We start from the raw sequence: 16,495 nt of genomic DNA on the forward strand, positions 1-16,495 counted from the left end.
GGCAAGTGCTCTACCACTAAGCCACATTTCCAGCACAAATAGGTTTCTTCTTGCAAAGCTCTAAGCAGTCCATCTGTATGACGATGCACTAGCTTTATAAATTTTCTGATGATGGAGAGGAATAACAGAATAGTGTTACTATTCCACTTGTTTTGTTTCGTTTTGTTGATTATGGGGCTTGAACTCAGGACCTGGACACTATCCCTGAGCCTCTTTTGCTCAAAGGTAGCACTCTACCACTTGCCACTTCTGGTTTTCTGGTGGTTAATTGGATTCTTTTTTTTTTGGGGGGGGGTCCAGTCGTGGGGCCTGAACTCTGGGCCTGGGCACTGTCCCTCAGCTCTTCAGCTCAAGGCTAGCGCTCTACCACTTGAGCCACAGCGTCACTTCTGGCTTTTTCTTTTTGCTTATGTGGTGCTGAGGAATTGAACCCAGGGCCTCAGGCATGCAAGGTAAGCGCTCTACCACTGAGCCACCTTCCCAGCCCTCTGGTGGTTAATTGGAAATGAGAGATTCATGGACTTTCGTTCCCCAGGTGGGCTTCGAACTGTGATCTTCAGATCTCAGCCTCCTAAGTAGCTAGGATTACAGGCATGAGCCGCTGGCTCTCACACAATTTATGCTCACAAAATTGATGTTAAGAAAACTTTTCTTCAAGCCCCCAAACCAACAAAAACAAAACAAAAACCTTTTCTCCTCATAACTGGACTCTGGCTCTCAGCACTGAGCTGTGCCAGTGCGTCAATGTGTCTGTGAGGAAGGATCCTATGGACCAGGCTGGACTAGTACTCGCACACTTGGACTCTGACTCTGGAGTCAGACCTGCATTCTCATCTACTTCTGCTACTTGCCAGCTGGTAGCCTCATGCTCCCCCATGAAAGGAAAATGGTAATGGCTCATGCCTCCAGAGTTACAAGTAGAAGAATAAGGAATGTCACCTGCCTAGGATTTAGCATTTTAGCCAGTGATGACAGCCACTGGTAAGAGCCGCGTAGGATTGTGTTTCAGGTATGGATCACAGTATGGTCACTTTTCTGGCTTTGTTTGGTGCCCTTCGCATTCTCAGGAATGTGTCCATCCAGCCAGATTCCAGTCCCTACCTCTACTAAATTATTGTTTAGATGATTTTCAGTTTCTGTGTGTGTGCACATGTATGTACTTGTGTGTCCATATGTGTACTCACTTGCATGCACAGCCAATCCTAAAGCCAGAACACTTTCCCTTAGGTTTTTCACTCAAAGCTGGCAATCTACCACATTAGCCACAGTTCCATTTCAGGCTTTTCTCCAGTTAATTGGAGGTAAGAGTCTTTCAATTCTGTCCGCCTTCTCTGGCTTCAAATTTCAGCTTCCTGAGTAGCTAGGATTATAGACATGAACCACCAGTACTAGGTGTGAGTTTCCTAGTATTATAAAACACATCCACACACAAACTTTATAGACCAAGATAATGACAATTTGGTTAGGATGTGTTGGTGACTTTTAACTAATTATCATTATCTCACAATACTGTGAAATTTGGGAAATTTATGTAATCAATCACGATAAAAATTATTTAAAAAAACATCCAAACACATCCACAGTACTCATTCTTGCAACTGTGTCCTTGTGTCCTCCGGAGGGATTACTAGACTCAAGTGATATGAGAAAGAGAAGGCCCTTCTTTGTGGTACTGGGGTTTTAACTCAGGGCCTTTCAGATAGAGTCACCAAGTTTTGCTGGCCCTCCTACCTCTTCCTCCTGAGTAGCTAGGATTACAGGCCTGACCCACAGTATTCAGCCCTTTAAAAAGCAGTTTATTTTCGTAAAAGCTATTTGAAAACTGGCATGGTAATGTCCCCACCACCCAGGAGGCTGAGCAGGCAGAAGAATTACTTGAGCCTAGGAGTGGAAGCCAGCCTGGGCCAGTTTAAAAAACAAAACAATGAAACCCCCACAAAAATTGGTAAACAGCTTTTTCTTGTTTTAAATAGAAAATACTACTTCACGAAGTTTCATTTCTGAAGGGTTGCCTGGGTGAGATTTCTCTAAGCACTGGAGAGAGGGAGGTGCTCTGAAAGTTTATTTATGTCATTGTAGCTTAGCTGTGTTCTAGATGATAAAGCTCCTGAGCTCAGCCGCATGTGCTGGCAGGTCCTGACAAGGTCTTAGCACATGACAGTTTAAAAGCAGGACTGGTTTTCTTTTAAAATGTTTTCTTTCCCGCAATCCGGCTGCTTTTCTTTCTAACTGGAAGGAATGTTTTCTTGGTCTTGTGTATTTGTTGTGTATTTTTTGTTTGTTTATTTGTTTTAATAGGGTCTACAGGAGCAATACTGTGTAATCTGGGCCGGCTCTCCTCGAGTCATCTGGGACCCATTCTTATACCTGGCTTTTTTGGTATTTAAAAATGAAAATTAGTTCTTATGGCATGGTCTTGTTAAAGTTCACCGAAAATACAGGAAAATATGAAGAACAAGATAAAAGCCACTCTAACCGCACCAGTAAAAGCCTCTCTAACCGCACTGCTCTCCTCAAGCACAGCCTGCCCAGAGGACTATTAGCATTCTGTGGACCCCACTTGAGTCTTTGTATCTTCTCTTTTTAGTTACATAATGTTGCATAATGTTGAAGGGCCCCCGTGAGGCAGCACTATACCCAGCATGGTTGTGTAATCATCACAGCCACCTTCAGAACTCTCTCGCTTCCCAAACTGAAACCCTGCCCCTGTCCCCAGTGCTGGCTGCCAGCCTCAACCTGGCCTCCTTACTCTGGATAGCTGCCAAGTCCACCCAAACAAGCCCACACTTTACAGGCACACAGGCAAATCCAAAGCACGTAGGGGAGGGACGTCTGTCAGTGTTAGAGCAAGAGGCTCCTTCCTGTGTCCCCAGGCTTTTCTTACCACCCTGGGTCCAGCTGTTGACATGCTCAGAGCAGCGGGTGGCCCGCCCTGTCTGAGCAGCGTCATGGCTGCTCAGCATAGGCTCGGCTTCAGGAACCGCCCTCTGGCACCTGGTCTATATTAGTTCTCCTCCAACAGGAAGAATTTTCTTTCGCTGGCCCAGCTGGTCCGGTTACCTTCAGGGTAAGTGTTTGTTTACAGTTTGTGTGTGCTTGGGAGTTTGTGGTATTTAAGTTTGACATGATTCTTAGTTAATTCTTTATCATTTTGAAATTGAGGGGCATTTAGAAGACACATTGAGAAACAAAAGTAGAATGAGGCAGGTAGTGAGAAAGTTCTTTGCAGTTTGCAAAGGTGTGGAACATGTGGGACTTGCAGGTGTCTTCGTTTATACAGTCTGGTTTTGAGAGTTTCTTGTAGGTGACAGCTAGAAGTGTCTCTCTCCCTTGGGACGAGAGTCCCCACGCCTCTTCACCAGCTGCTCTGGGCCACCTGCTTTCTGTCTCTAGGATTAGAAACCATTTATTATAGCTGATAACAAAGATTATTTCCATTTTAACTCAATACCCTGAAGCCATATCTAGGATATTATAAACTGCCATTATACTGGGTGTCTTTTATGAATTAACAAAAGCTAGATTACAATATAACTTGTGTTTTGAACATGAAGATTCAGCTATGTGAGGGCTGGGATGGAGCTCAGTGGAGCAGTGCATGCCTAAGCTGTGGAGGCCATGCGTTCCTCCTTGTCCATTCCTCAGCACCCAGCAGGACTCAAACATGACATGACAGAGACACCTTAGAACATCGTGGTTATGTCAGATTTCAGTAGTCAAGTGTACAGGGTTTATATAGTATGTTTTTAGTTTAAATCACAAAAATGATTGAAAATGTAGCAGACCATCATGAAACCTCTGTTGGGTCTGGCAGTCAGGTTGTACCCAAACCCAACATCTCTGGATGTTGCTTGTCCTTGTGCACCGCTTCAGAACAGAGTCAAGGTCAGAAGTCAGCTTCCATGAGGGTCATAGTCTGTAGGGCCACCGCGCCCCCCCCCCCCCCCACTTGGCTTTCCTGCTTGGCTTTCCTCCCTGTGGAAAGTGTACCAGGTGCCTGAGGCCAGAGCAGTCCCAGGCAAGTCCTGAAAGTTTATCTTCAGGAGTTCTATAACTCTGTCTTTCTGCTTGACAATCTTGTTATAGGTTGCCTTCTTTTAAGCCCACTTTGAATTGTCTTATTTCCTCTTTTCCAGCCCCTCCCCTTTCAGGTCACTTTCATTTTTGATTCATGTATTGGAAAAGTTTCGCTTTCCAGCTTGTGTATTTTTAGTACCAAATTAAAAACCTAATTAGGGAGAATTACTTTAATGTTCCAAGGAAATCAGTACAACTATACAAAAAACAAACAATTGGACTGATGGTTAGATTGTTCGTGAGCTAGCTGCCTGGATGAATCCAAGCTGCAGACACTGAACTGATTTGTGAGAGGAGAGTAAATGAGGACCAGCCCTCTCTCAAAATACAGTTCAGAATGTCTTATGCGTCCCTCCAGTGTCAGAATTCAGGCTGTGTCAGTGAACTTCATCTTTTTTGCTTTCCAGTAAAACAGCACCAAGCCTCCTTGATTAGTTTGAGTTTTGTTTTATAAAGCAAGTACATTAATGATCTCCATTAACTGCTTGGTAAATGGTTACCTTGGGGTGTCATCCTGTAACTAAAGTTGTCACCTAATATCTGGCTTGTGCTTTTCTTTTCTTTTCTTTTTTGCCAGTCATTGGGCCTGAACTCTGGGCCTGGGCGCTGTCCCTCAGCTCTTCAGCTCAAGGCTAGTGCTCTACCACTGGAGCCACAGCGCCACTTCTAGCTTTTTCTGCTTAGGTGGTGCTGAGGAATCGAACCCAAGGCCTCATGCATGCGAGGCAAGCACTCTACCACTGAGCCACCTTCCCAGCCCCCTGGCTCATGCTTTTCAAGTGCAGTTCCTTCCTCCAGGTTGGGTGGTAGGCATCTGGACTCTCCTCAAAGGCTTCAACCTCAGAGCTCAGCACACAGGATAATTATTCTCTAGTTGTTACTGTGTAAAGATCGTGGACTTGAAGAAAGCTTCTAGTTCAAGGGCACCACCTTCTATTCTGGGCATCTCTGCACCTGATGTGTTCTTCCTGCACCCCTTCCCTAACATCTGCCACAGAGCCAGCCTGAATTTATGCCTGGCCTGCATGCACCCTATTGCTTAAAATACTCTGCCCCAATGTTTGCAGAGTGCCAGAGGGCTGACATTTGTGCTGAGTGCTTACACCTCATAAGAATATGAATTTCAGGGTGGTGGACTGTGGCATCCTTTTCTGGAAGCCAGGGTGAATTCAGTGAGTTGGCTCTAATGCTGAAATTTGCATTGTATCCAGGAACTGGTAGAAGAGAAGCTAGCCAGGATCACAATTCTGATCAGTCTTTGCTGTTGTTTAAGAAATGTTTAAAGAAATCATTAGAGATGATTATTCTTTTACTAACTCCACCTTCTTTTCAAAATTTATTTCTTTATTTAATTTTTGGAGGGCTCATGTATGTATGCATACTGGGCAAGAATCCCTAAGTAGCCATTTTAAAATAGACTTTGTAAAACTTTACAATTTATTTAGCTGGAATAAAGTAAAAGAAAAGTCGTGAGAGGAAAAAAAGTGAGTAATTTACTCTAACATATATATATCTATAGATCTAGATTGGGGGGGGAGGTTGAACTCAGAGCATGGGTGCTGTCCTTTAGCTTTTCACTCAAGGTTGGTGCTGTACTATCTGAGCCACTTCTCACTTTTTTGATGGTTGATACAGGAGATAAGAATCACATAGTTTTTCTTCTCCAGGCTGACTTAGAACTGTGATCCTCAGATCTCAGCCTTCTGAGTAGCTAGGATAACAGGTTTGAGCCACTGGCAACCAGTTTTCCTCTTAAGATTTATTCTACTAGAAAGAAATAATAATTAGAATAATGACGAGGAAGGGTATTTACTTTTAGTTTAATGAATTTACACAAACTTTACCCACACCATTTAAAAAAACCCTCATTTCATTAAAAAAAAAGGTCCCATACCCATTTTGTAAGGGTCAGTCCACTACATTCAAATGCTCATCTTAACCATATAGACAACATAATGGAAAGTTTCTCCTTCCTTGTTTTTAGTCCTGTGCAGAGATTTCTTCCATTCCTCTTCCTTCTATGTAGAGGAGAGTTCCTAAAGGGTTCTTGCAGTAAGTCTTATCTGTGCACATGTATGCTCCTGCAGCTCTTATTCAGATCTTCTTAGCACCAGCTCAGTGGTACAGAACAGCTTCAAGCTCATCCTACAGTTTTTCAAACCCTGGCTTTGCTGGACTGAGCTTCATAGGAGAAAAATGAGATGCCTCCATCGCTTGGTATTAAAATCCTACCAAAACATGGCCTTAGCATATCATTTGCATACATGAAGAGCCTGAAATTTATGTATGTCACGTGTGCCTCTTTTTCTTTCTCTTGCTGTGACACCACCTGGGAAATCCAGAAGATTGGATAATCAAGAAATGCAAGAGTCTGCTGTGCATTTGAAAATGGTGGGTATTGAGTATTTCATCTCTGCTTACTAATGGTGAACTTCCTGCCCTGAGCTCTTGCTAACTGAAACATCACCCTAAGCATTATGGGACTGAAACTTCACCCTGCTCTTTGCTCATAGTGCTTGGCACACAATACAACCCCATTGCTCATTGCATTGAACTTGAAATTATCTTTGAAATCTTTTTGCTTGAAATATAAAAGGTATTTTATAATGCTTCTTAGCACATAGTTTCTTTCTTTTCTTTCCTTCCTTCCTTTTTTCTTTCTCTCTTTTCCTTTCTCTTTTATTCTTTGTTCTCTCTCTCTCTCCTCTCTCTCTCTCTCTCTCTGGCTTGAATTCAGGGCCTAGATGCTGTCTTTGAGCTTTTGCACTCAAGGCTGGTGCTCTACCTCTTGAACCACAGCTCCACTTCTAGTGTTGTGGTAGTTAATTGGAGGTGAGAGTCTCATTTACTTTCCTGCTCAGGCTGCTTCAAACTGTGATCCTCAGATCTCAGCCTCCTGAGTAGCTAGCATTACAGGCACAAGCCACCAATGCTCAGATCATGGGCATATAATCTTGCTTAATAAAGATTGTTTACACACTTTTTAGGGAAATAGATGTATACATACCTTTATACACACATATGTATAGTATATTTATAAATTTGTACAGATGTATGAACATAATACCTTTCAATCTTCCCATTAAGGCAAGTTCATGTATCTCTGCACCAACATACACATAAGGCTCTGTTTCTACCTTCCAATCAGAATAAATTCTAGCAAATCCCATTAACCAGCCACTGAATGGAGAAACGGTACCAATACAAACTCTTTCTTCCATTTCCCTGAATATAGACAAGAAAAATCCAAAAGTAAAGGAGAATAAAACTGGGTATTGTTGATAATAGATGCAAGTTTAACCTTACATTTGTTTTCTTTTTCTGAAAGTACCAGTAGAGTTCATAGGTTCCTCATGCCTCCTGTGCTGGTTCCAGCCTCTGCAGTCTTCATTTTCTCTCCTCTGTGTATAGTTACGATACTGTTCTTTCTCTGTTCCACACTAGACTCTCAGTTTTGATTTTTCTCCATCCTCTGTGAATCCAGATTCCACTCTCTTCCAAGGCTGAGCCCACTCTTCTTCCTGGACCTTCAGTATCATAGCTCCCTTTCTTCTGTGCCTTGTATGTTTTAACTGGGCTTTCCAGCATTGTGCTAGTCACTTGGGGTCCTGCCTTGCATTCTGTGTTAGAACATGTGCTTTGAATATAAGCCTTCAGAAGTCTTATAACACTGCAGAATGCATGGCCTCACACTTAGGGCTCTTCTGATGAGCAAGTAGATGCACCAGTTAGGTCTTCTCCTTCCTGATTGAGGTACACAGGGGACATAGTGATCATGGAAATTTGGTAATGCATAAGCTCCCAAAGAAATGTTGGGTTCATTTATTTGTATTTCCACTCTCCAATTAGGAGGTTGAATAGGTAGCTTTAAATCCGTTGCATACATAACAGAGTCTTCTCCTTTGTACCCGGGCAGTATTGAGCTCTAAGGTCCACACAGAGTGTGAATGATGAGAGACCAGGAAAAAAAAGAGTATCTGGCTGACATTAAGTTGTTCAACTAATTTTTTTTATTTTTTTGTTTTTATTTTTATTCTTATTTTTTGGTCATGGGGCTTGAACTCTGGGCCTGGGCACTGTCCCTCAGCTCTTCAGCTCAAGGCTAGCTCTCTACCTTTTGAGCCACAGCGCCACTTCTGGTTTTCGGGTGGTTTGTTGGAGATGAGTCTCACAGACTTTTCCTGCCCAGGCTGGCTTTGAACCCTGATCCTCAGATTTCAGCCTCCTGAGAAGCTAGGATTACAGGCATGAACCACCAGCACTCAACTGTTCAATGAATTTTTATGTGGGTCATTTTTCAGAACAATACAGTCTAATGTTAAGATAATTACCTTAGATGAACATATAAAAATACAAATAGTTTTCTCTGATTAAACATGAACTGTCTGTACATTGTGAATTATACTAACCTTTAGGTTTTATTCTCACTTTTTTTTTTTGGGGGGGGGGTCCGGTCGTGGGGCCTGAACTCTAGGCCTGGGCGCTGTCCCTCAGCTCTTCAGCTCAAGGCTAGCACTCTACCACTTGAGCCACAGCGCCACTTCTGGCTTTTTTCTTTTTTCTTATGTGGTGCTGAGGAATCGAACCCAGGGCCTCCTGCATGCAAGGCAAGCGCTCTACCACTGAGCCACCTTCCCAGCCCCTTATTCTCACATTTGAGTTTAAGAATAGGTAATGTATTATTAATTACTTCTGAACATAATTTCATAATTCCATCCTGGAGTTAGGGTGACCTTTTGGGGGGGACATTATTACTGGACTGATGGTAACTGAAGATAACTCATTTTCATCTTGTCCTAATTCATCCACAGGGTAATACCAAAGAACTGAACACTACCATTGACTTGTCAGTGAAGTGGGACAACTTTCAAACCAATTGATCTAGAAACCATATGTGGAAGTAGACTGATGATTGGGAGTTCACTTCGTCTGTATAAATGCAATACGTTAAAATTCAGAGCCAGAACAGTGGTATCTGCCTATAATCTCAGTAGCTGTAAGAGACAGGCAAGAAGATTGAAAGTTCAAGGCCAGCAAGGCTATAGAGTGAGTTCAAAGCTTGCTTAGGCTACATGGCTGGACCTTGCCTCAAAATTTTAAAAAAACAAATCAGAAAGTAGAGCTGTGGCTCAAGTGGAAAAGCCCCGGCTTTGAGAGACAAAGCTAAGCAAGAGCACAGACCTGAGTTCAGAATTAATATGCTTGAGTTGCTTCTTAATTTTTAGTGCTGAATCAGCGCAGCCTCCCCAGTCAGCCTCTCTCCCTGGGTCTCCACAGCAAGGCTGTGTACACCCCAGCTTTTTGTATTATGGCCTTGTTTTCCTTTTCTTCCTTTTCTTGTTTTCTGTAACAGTGTATCACAAACAAATGGAAAAAACATTCCACCCTTCAAAATAACTTGCCCTTGAGGTTTGAAGCGTGATTATGCAGTTCATCACCAAACCAGTCTTTATTTTGTACATGAAGAACCTGGAGGGAAAGGATGTGGGGCAAGAAATGCATGAGACAGATTTCACATGCCTGCCCTCCCGGGGCTTCTGAGTGGTCTGGTGGCCTTTGACCTTTCCCAGACTGAAGTGCTTCAACTCTGTTGTTTGGATATATTCCCAAAGGCACCTGGGAAGTATTTAGTGACAGTGAGCACATATGTGTATTGAGTGGGTGTGTCTGTGTCTGTGTATGTATGTGTTGCAGTGGAGGAGTGTTATATACCTATAATGATCATTTCCGTCTTCCTTCCTCTGCTGGGGATTGAACCTTGGCTGCCACATTTCCACAGATGTCCTCCAACATCTTGTGTCCCAAGCAGGCACAGCTCTCTCCTCTGCTGTCATTCCTTGCTCCCTCCAGGGCTGCTGGCCACTTGCTACTTATTTATCTGGAACAACTGGCACAGCTGCTGATGCCTCAAGCATTTGGTTCTCTTCATGGGCACTGATTGAGAGTGCAGAAAGCAGCCTTAAGCAGAGTTGGAGAGCAGGTTCAATCAGTTGCCTGAAAACTTTGCAACATTATGGGAAATGAACATAGGCTTAAAGTTTCCATGCTTTGTGATAAGAAGAAAAGTCACTTCATAATAAAACCATCCTGGTTGGTTGGGAAAGAGGAAAGCCTTGGGACAGGAGTTAGGGTGGTGACATAGCCAGGCAGTGACCTAGGTTCTAGTCCCCTGGCTATCCTCTAAGACCTAAGACAGGCAACCATTCTGACCTGGTGCTAGGTTTTGTGGTGACAATGAGACTGGTAATGCCATCCTTTACTCTTCTCGGTTGAATGGGTTAGTCATGGAGCCAAACATGCTGATCACTCTATATCTTCCAGGGAGGCTGTCAGGATATGAGCAGTGGCTGGAAAGGGAGCTGGGAGGGGATCCTGCATAACAGCATCCACACTGCTCCAGAGTATGGTGTGAGGATGCCAGCACCCAGCCCTCGCCTCTCACTTGAGCGTCTGGCACAAACGAGTCTCCACTAGGGCACTGACTGTGCAATGAATAGATCATGAAGGGACAGAGTGGAGCCTGCCTGCCTGTCTCTCTTGAGTTCCTTGTACATAAATATCTTAGAGAACCTTCTGTCATTTTCAAAACTTCCATCACTGAAACTCAGAAGAATCGCCATGTCAAGGTTTGATTGCTTTGTGAATGCCCCATCCTCAAAATGGGGCTGTTGGTGGTAAAGGGATAGCTCAGTGGTAGAGTGTGTGTGTGTGTGTGTGTGTGTGTGTGTGTGTGTGTGTGTGTGTGTGTGTGTGTGTGTGTGTGTGTGTGTGTGTGTGTGTGTGTGTGTAGCTCAGCGATAGACATAGTGTGTTCATGAAGGGTTATCGGAGTGGTAGAGCTCATGCATTCTCCACGCCAGCTGGAGTGTGGGGTGTGGAGTGTATGGTAGGTCCAGCTCTTTTCATTCAGGAAGAAAATGTTAGCATGAGCACTTCTCTTTCTTGTCTACTTCTGGAAGCTTCCAGCTTCTGGAAAATGTTCTATCCATTTCTAGAATCTCCATTCTTGCCCATATTTAGGAATACCAGAGGACCTGGTAGATTAACCTGGTTAGAGCCTCTTTTTAATGTAAGACAGAAATCTAGGGATTTCATAACATGCATGAAGTGCGTTAATATTGGCAATAGCTAATCTAGAATAAAAACACATAAAGATATCCCAATAATATGAAATATTGCTATTGTCTGTGCTGTGTAGCTGATGGTAAAATCTACCGTAAACCACTATAAAATAATCCCTCCTCCCCGCTGTATGGTGCTAAAGGAACTGTGTTTCTTATGGTAGTGTTCTTCTGACTGTTCTACTCCACTTTTATTAGAGGAGAAATGAGAAATGTAGCTGGACATAGTGGTACACGCTTGTAATCCCAGCATGTGCCATACATAAAAAACTATGTGCCTGACACAGTTTTAGTCTTCAAGATGGAGATGATAAATGTGCTCTAAAAAACTCTTGTGTGTCTACATGGTAATTAGATATGGTGGCTTACATTTTTTTTTCTTGCCAATCCTGGGCCTTGAACTCAGGGCCTGAGGGCTGTCCCTGAACTTCTTTTGTTCAAGGCTAGCACTCTACCACTTGAACCACAGCACCACTTCTGGCGTTTTCTGTTTATGTGGTACTAAGGAATTGAACCAAGGGCTTCATGCATACTATGCAAGCACTCTACCACATTCCCAGCAGGGTGGCTTACATTTAAAAAACAGTGCCTCAGCCTTTCTGCATTTGCTTTTGACACAAGGATTCACTATGTAGCACAGATTGGCCTCCTGCCTCTGCCTCCCTAGTGCTTAGAATACAGCTTTGCACCACCATTCCAGGCTATATCTCAACGTTGCTGTATGTTTAAATAATACAGGCTTCTGCTTAATAACAGAGGAACCAGGAAAAAGAGGGATTAAAAATAGTTAATTTCCTTTTGCCTCTTAGATGCCAGAATTCCAGAAAAGTTCAGTTCGAATCAAGAATCCTACACGAGTAGAAGAAATCATCTGTGGTCTTATCAAAGGAGGAGCTGCCAAACTTCAGGTGAAGCCTATATCATGGAATTAATTTGTTTTTAATCATTCAAGTAGAATAATTTTCCTATTTATATAAAATCTCAGGAAAATGTAGTTAGTCCTTTTGTTGTCTGTTTGGGGGGATTTAAAATCTAAAACAATGTAGCTAGATTTGGCCTAAAACACACAGAATGCTCTGTTGGGCACAAAAAGTACTAGTCTTCAGATAAATATAGGTCCTTTCTCCTTTTTCTCCTTCTCTTTCTGTCTCTTCTCCTTATTTTTTAGACACTCAATTTGCAACCCAGGCTTATCTGGAACTCACTGTGTAGCCCAGGCTGGGTTGGACCCTAGCCTAGGATTACAGCCATGTTCTACCATGCCCAGTAGTCCCTTCCCTGCCCTCCCTAGCCCCTCCCTCCCACCCCCTCCCTTCTGTACTCCTCTCCTCTCCTCTCTCCTCCTTTCCTTTCTCTTTTTTTCTGCATAAGATTAAGCTCAGGGCTTGCATATGTCAAGCATGTGCTATACCACTGTGATACATTCCAGCCCCAAACTCTATTTTCTTCAGAATTGAATACTTAGCTAACAAATACCATGCATAGGTATTCAGACACTTTAATAATGATATTTAAAAGTATACTCTTTCAGGTTGCTGTTTTGTATTTTAATTCTCTGTCATTGTAATAAGAAAGGAAGCATATTCATTGAACTTTGTAATTCTCCTTTTTTAAGGAACATTTTAAATGTAATTAAACCATAGCGTGAATAGTCACCAAACAATTCCTTTTTAAGCATTTCTAATATTAATCCAATCTCCTGTTTTATGAGCTACCAAACTATCATATTAAGTGGGTATGATTTACCATAAGTAGGGAAATTAGATCCAGCATGTTAGATGAGCACAGTGTAACAGGTCACGTGACATATATAGGTCATATGTAACAGGGTCATGGAGTAACATATACAGGTCATATGAGATAGGGTCATGGTGGGGAGTCATGTGTATAGATTAAGTGTGACCAGGTCATGAGGTAACATGGGTCAGGTGTGACCAGTTCAGGATCTTGGAGCCTCGTGGGCTCAACTGCTGCCATTGTGTTTCTGCACACCGAACCAAGCAGTTGAGTGTGCAATGTTTTACCGCAGAGAGAAGAATGGCTGCTGCAGTCTCACATGGAGTAACTGTATCTGACGTGGTAATAGCCACTGGTCACACTTCCTAGTGAAGGCTACCAACTGCAGCCAACAGCTGAGCACACGGATTATAACTACAGAGGGCTAGGAGCCGGCTCTGTCTGTGTCCAGGGCACTGACAGTGTGGAGGGGACAGCATGGGTGGAGTGGACAGTGGGATGTGGAGAGGATAGTTTGGGGTAGAATGGACAGTGAGGGGTGGAGAGGACAAAGCAGGGTAGAGCAGATAGCATGGAGTGGAGTGGACAGTGCATGGTGGAGAGGAGAGCACAAGGTAGAAAGAACAGCAGTGATCGTGGCGGTGGTCTCTGTGGCTGCCTAATGCCTTTCCCTTTCCTTACAGATAATCACAGACTTTGATATGACACTGAGTAGATTCTCCTATGAAGGCAAAAGGTGCCCAACATGTCATAGTAAGTGTCATCTTCACATCTCTGCATGTGCCAGTTTCACACTCACACCTCCGCGTGGCACAGTGGCATGTTCGTTCACATCTCTGTGTTGCCTGTGCTACAGCCTTCCAGCTGTTGGAAGTGAGACACTGCTCCTTCTTACTGTGTGGTGAGGGTTTGCTTTTACATGTGTTTCTGGAAATGCTTCTTTGTGTGTGTAGTCCGATGGCAGAGAATGGAGACTTGAGAAAACTTGTCACCAAATGTCAACTATTCAAGAATGTTTAAATTAACTGAGAGAAATTGCATTTATAAGATATTCTGGGCTGAATTTCTATGCCTGTCTAGCATGTGTAAAGCCTTAGTTTTGATCTCCAGCAACACACACACACACACACACACACACACACACCAAAAAAAAAAAGATCAACATAAAATCAAGAGCCTGGAAGCAACCTAAAAAGTTAAGCAATGCAGAAATGGTATAAATACAGACCACTGGGCTGGGAAGGTGGCTCAGTGGTAGAGCGCTTGCCTTGCATGCAGAAGGCCCTGGGTTCCATTCCTTAGCACCACATAAGCAAAAAAATCAGGAAGTGGTGCTGTGGCTCAAGTGGTAGAGCATTAGCCTTGAGCTGAAGAGCTGAGGGATAGTGCCCAGCCCCAGAGTTCAGGCCCCACGACTGACAAAAAAAAAGGTCAAAAAAAAAATACAGACCACATTATAAATTGAAAAGCAATAAAAATTCCAGATGTGGTTTGATCTCTCATCTAATTAAAAATACACAAAACTTAATATTGAAAGAAAATATACTAACATATTAATAATTTAGTTTGAATGATAGAAATACAATTTTTTATAATAATATTTTCATTTTTTTATTTTTTGTTGCTCACAGGGGCTGAACTCTGGGCCTGGGCGCTGTCCCTCAGATCTTCAGCTCAAGGCTAGCACCCTACCACTTGAGCCACAGTGCCACTTCTGGCTTTTTTCTGCCTATGTAGTGCTGAGGAATTGAACTCAAGGCCTCATGCATGCGAGGCAAGCACTCTACCACTGAGCCAACTTTCCAGTCCCTATTTTCCATATTTTTACATTAAATGCTCTGTTAAGAAAAGGCCTTTTTTCAAGAGACATTTCTTCTATTTAATAAAAATAATCTGGGGCCTGGGCACAGTGTAATCCTAGCTATTCAGGAGACTGAGATTCTGAGGATCATAGTTTGAAGCCAGTCTAGGCAGAAAAGTCACTCCCCAGTTAACTACCAAAAAGCCAAAAGTGGAACACTGGCTTAAGTGATAGAACACCAGCCTTGAGCAGAAGAAGCTCAAGGATAGCACCCAGGCCCTGAGTTCAAGCCCTAGGACTGGGCCCTAAAAAAAACAAGGTGGGAAGTTCAGGATTCAGCTCACAGTGTTGGTGACAGCAGCCTGTGACATGCAGTGTGTGCAGAACACACCACTGAGACTGAGGATTGTACTAACACTGTTCTTCGTGGACTTAGCTATGAAAATACAGGTGTGGGAGCACTGAGCAGATTTTCTCTTACAATGCCTGCTTTGCTTCCCCCCTCAGATGTCATTGACAACTGCAAGTTTGTTACTGACGAGTGTCGAAAGAAGGTAATTTCTGGGATCCTGCTAGCCACATTGTGGTTGTGTATTTGCACACTCAGTGTCTGCTGGGGTCATTGTCACAAGTGAGAATTGGGGCAGGGCTCACAGCCTTCCTGCTACATGGTAGGCATTCACGGATTTACTGTGCAAGGAGCTGTGCTCAGCGTATTGTTAAGGAAAAACTAAGAAACTTTTATTTTCCCTCTGGAAGTACTTGGGTTTGAACTCCAGGCCTTGGCCTTGCTAGGAAGGCATGCTTGCTGAGCCATACCTCTAGCCCTTTTTGCATTCATTATTTTTCGAATAAGGTCTCATTCCTTGACAAAGCCAGCCGGGATAACAATCCTGTGTATGCATCCTGTGTAGCTGGGACAAGAAGCATGTAGACCCACCTCTGGCTTTGTATTGGTTGAGATGAGGCCCCAGACAGCCTCGAACCTTGATCCTGATGATCTCAGCTTCTCAAGTAGCCAAGATTACAGGCAGGAGCCACTGCATCTAGCTAACAGTGACTATAAACATCAAAATTTAGATTTAAAATTTTTGAATGACTATTAAAATATTTAAGTATCCTATGTTAGAAAATTAAAAACACTTCGGCTTTATATAGTTTTATTATTTATTTGTCTATTTATTTATTTTGCTGGTCCTAGGGCTTGAACTCAGGGCCTAGACACTGTCCCTTAGTTTTTTGGCTCAAGACTAGTGATCTACCCCTTGAGGCAGAGCTCTACTTCCAGATTTTTTTGGTGCTTAATTGTAGATAAGAGTCTTACTGACTTTTCTGGCTGGGTTGGCTTCTAACCAGGATCCTCAGGTCTCAGCCCTGAGAGGCTAGGATCACAGTTATAAGCCACCAGCACCCAGCTATTTTATTGCCAGGGCTTGAACTCAGGCCTCGAGATCCAAAGCAACTTTTTCTACCCATGGCTGGTGCTATATCACTTGCATCATGCCTCCACTTCTGTCCCCCCCCCCCCCCCCCCCCCCCCGGCTAATTGGAAATAAGAGTCTTATAGACTTTTCTGCCCAGGCTGGTTTTGAACAGAGATCCTCAGATCTCAGCCTCCTGATTAGGTAGGATTACAGGCATGAGTCACCAATGCTCAGCTTTTTTTTTTTCTTCCATTAAATTTTTGGAGAAATTACTTCAGTTAGTACTTTGCTGATTAGCTGACTCAGTTTATCTTTTTTGTCTCAGTTTATCTTAC

General features: G+C 43.1%; 1 protein-coding gene across 5 annotated transcripts in view; it reads left to right on the top strand.

Annotated features, from left to right (window-relative positions):
• Positions 1-16,495, top strand: part of Nt5c3a (5'-nucleotidase, cytosolic IIIA) — a 56,282-nt gene that overhangs the window by 21,597 nt on the left and 18,190 nt on the right. For 2 of the 5 annotated variants that reach the window (XM_042694963.1, XM_042694962.1), the window contains exons 2-4: positions 12,008-12,106; positions 13,619-13,688; positions 15,244-15,290. In XM_042694963.1, coding sequence (XP_042550897.1) covers positions 12,008-12,106; positions 13,619-13,688; positions 15,244-15,290 — 216 coding nt within the window. Of the gene's footprint in view, positions 1-2,880; positions 3,068-6,419; positions 6,469-12,007; positions 12,107-13,618; positions 13,689-15,243; positions 15,291-16,495 lie in introns of those variants that run through there. The other 3 variants (XM_042694964.1, XM_042694965.1, XM_042694966.1) reach the window with 3 other exon arrangements.

This window comes from Dipodomys spectabilis, unplaced genomic scaffold, assembly GCF_019054845.1.
Source record: "Dipodomys spectabilis isolate Male_0828 unplaced genomic scaffold, ASM1905484v1 ptg000178l, whole genome shotgun sequence".
Lineage (NCBI taxonomy): Eukaryota > Metazoa > Chordata > Mammalia > Rodentia > Heteromyidae > Dipodomys > Dipodomys spectabilis.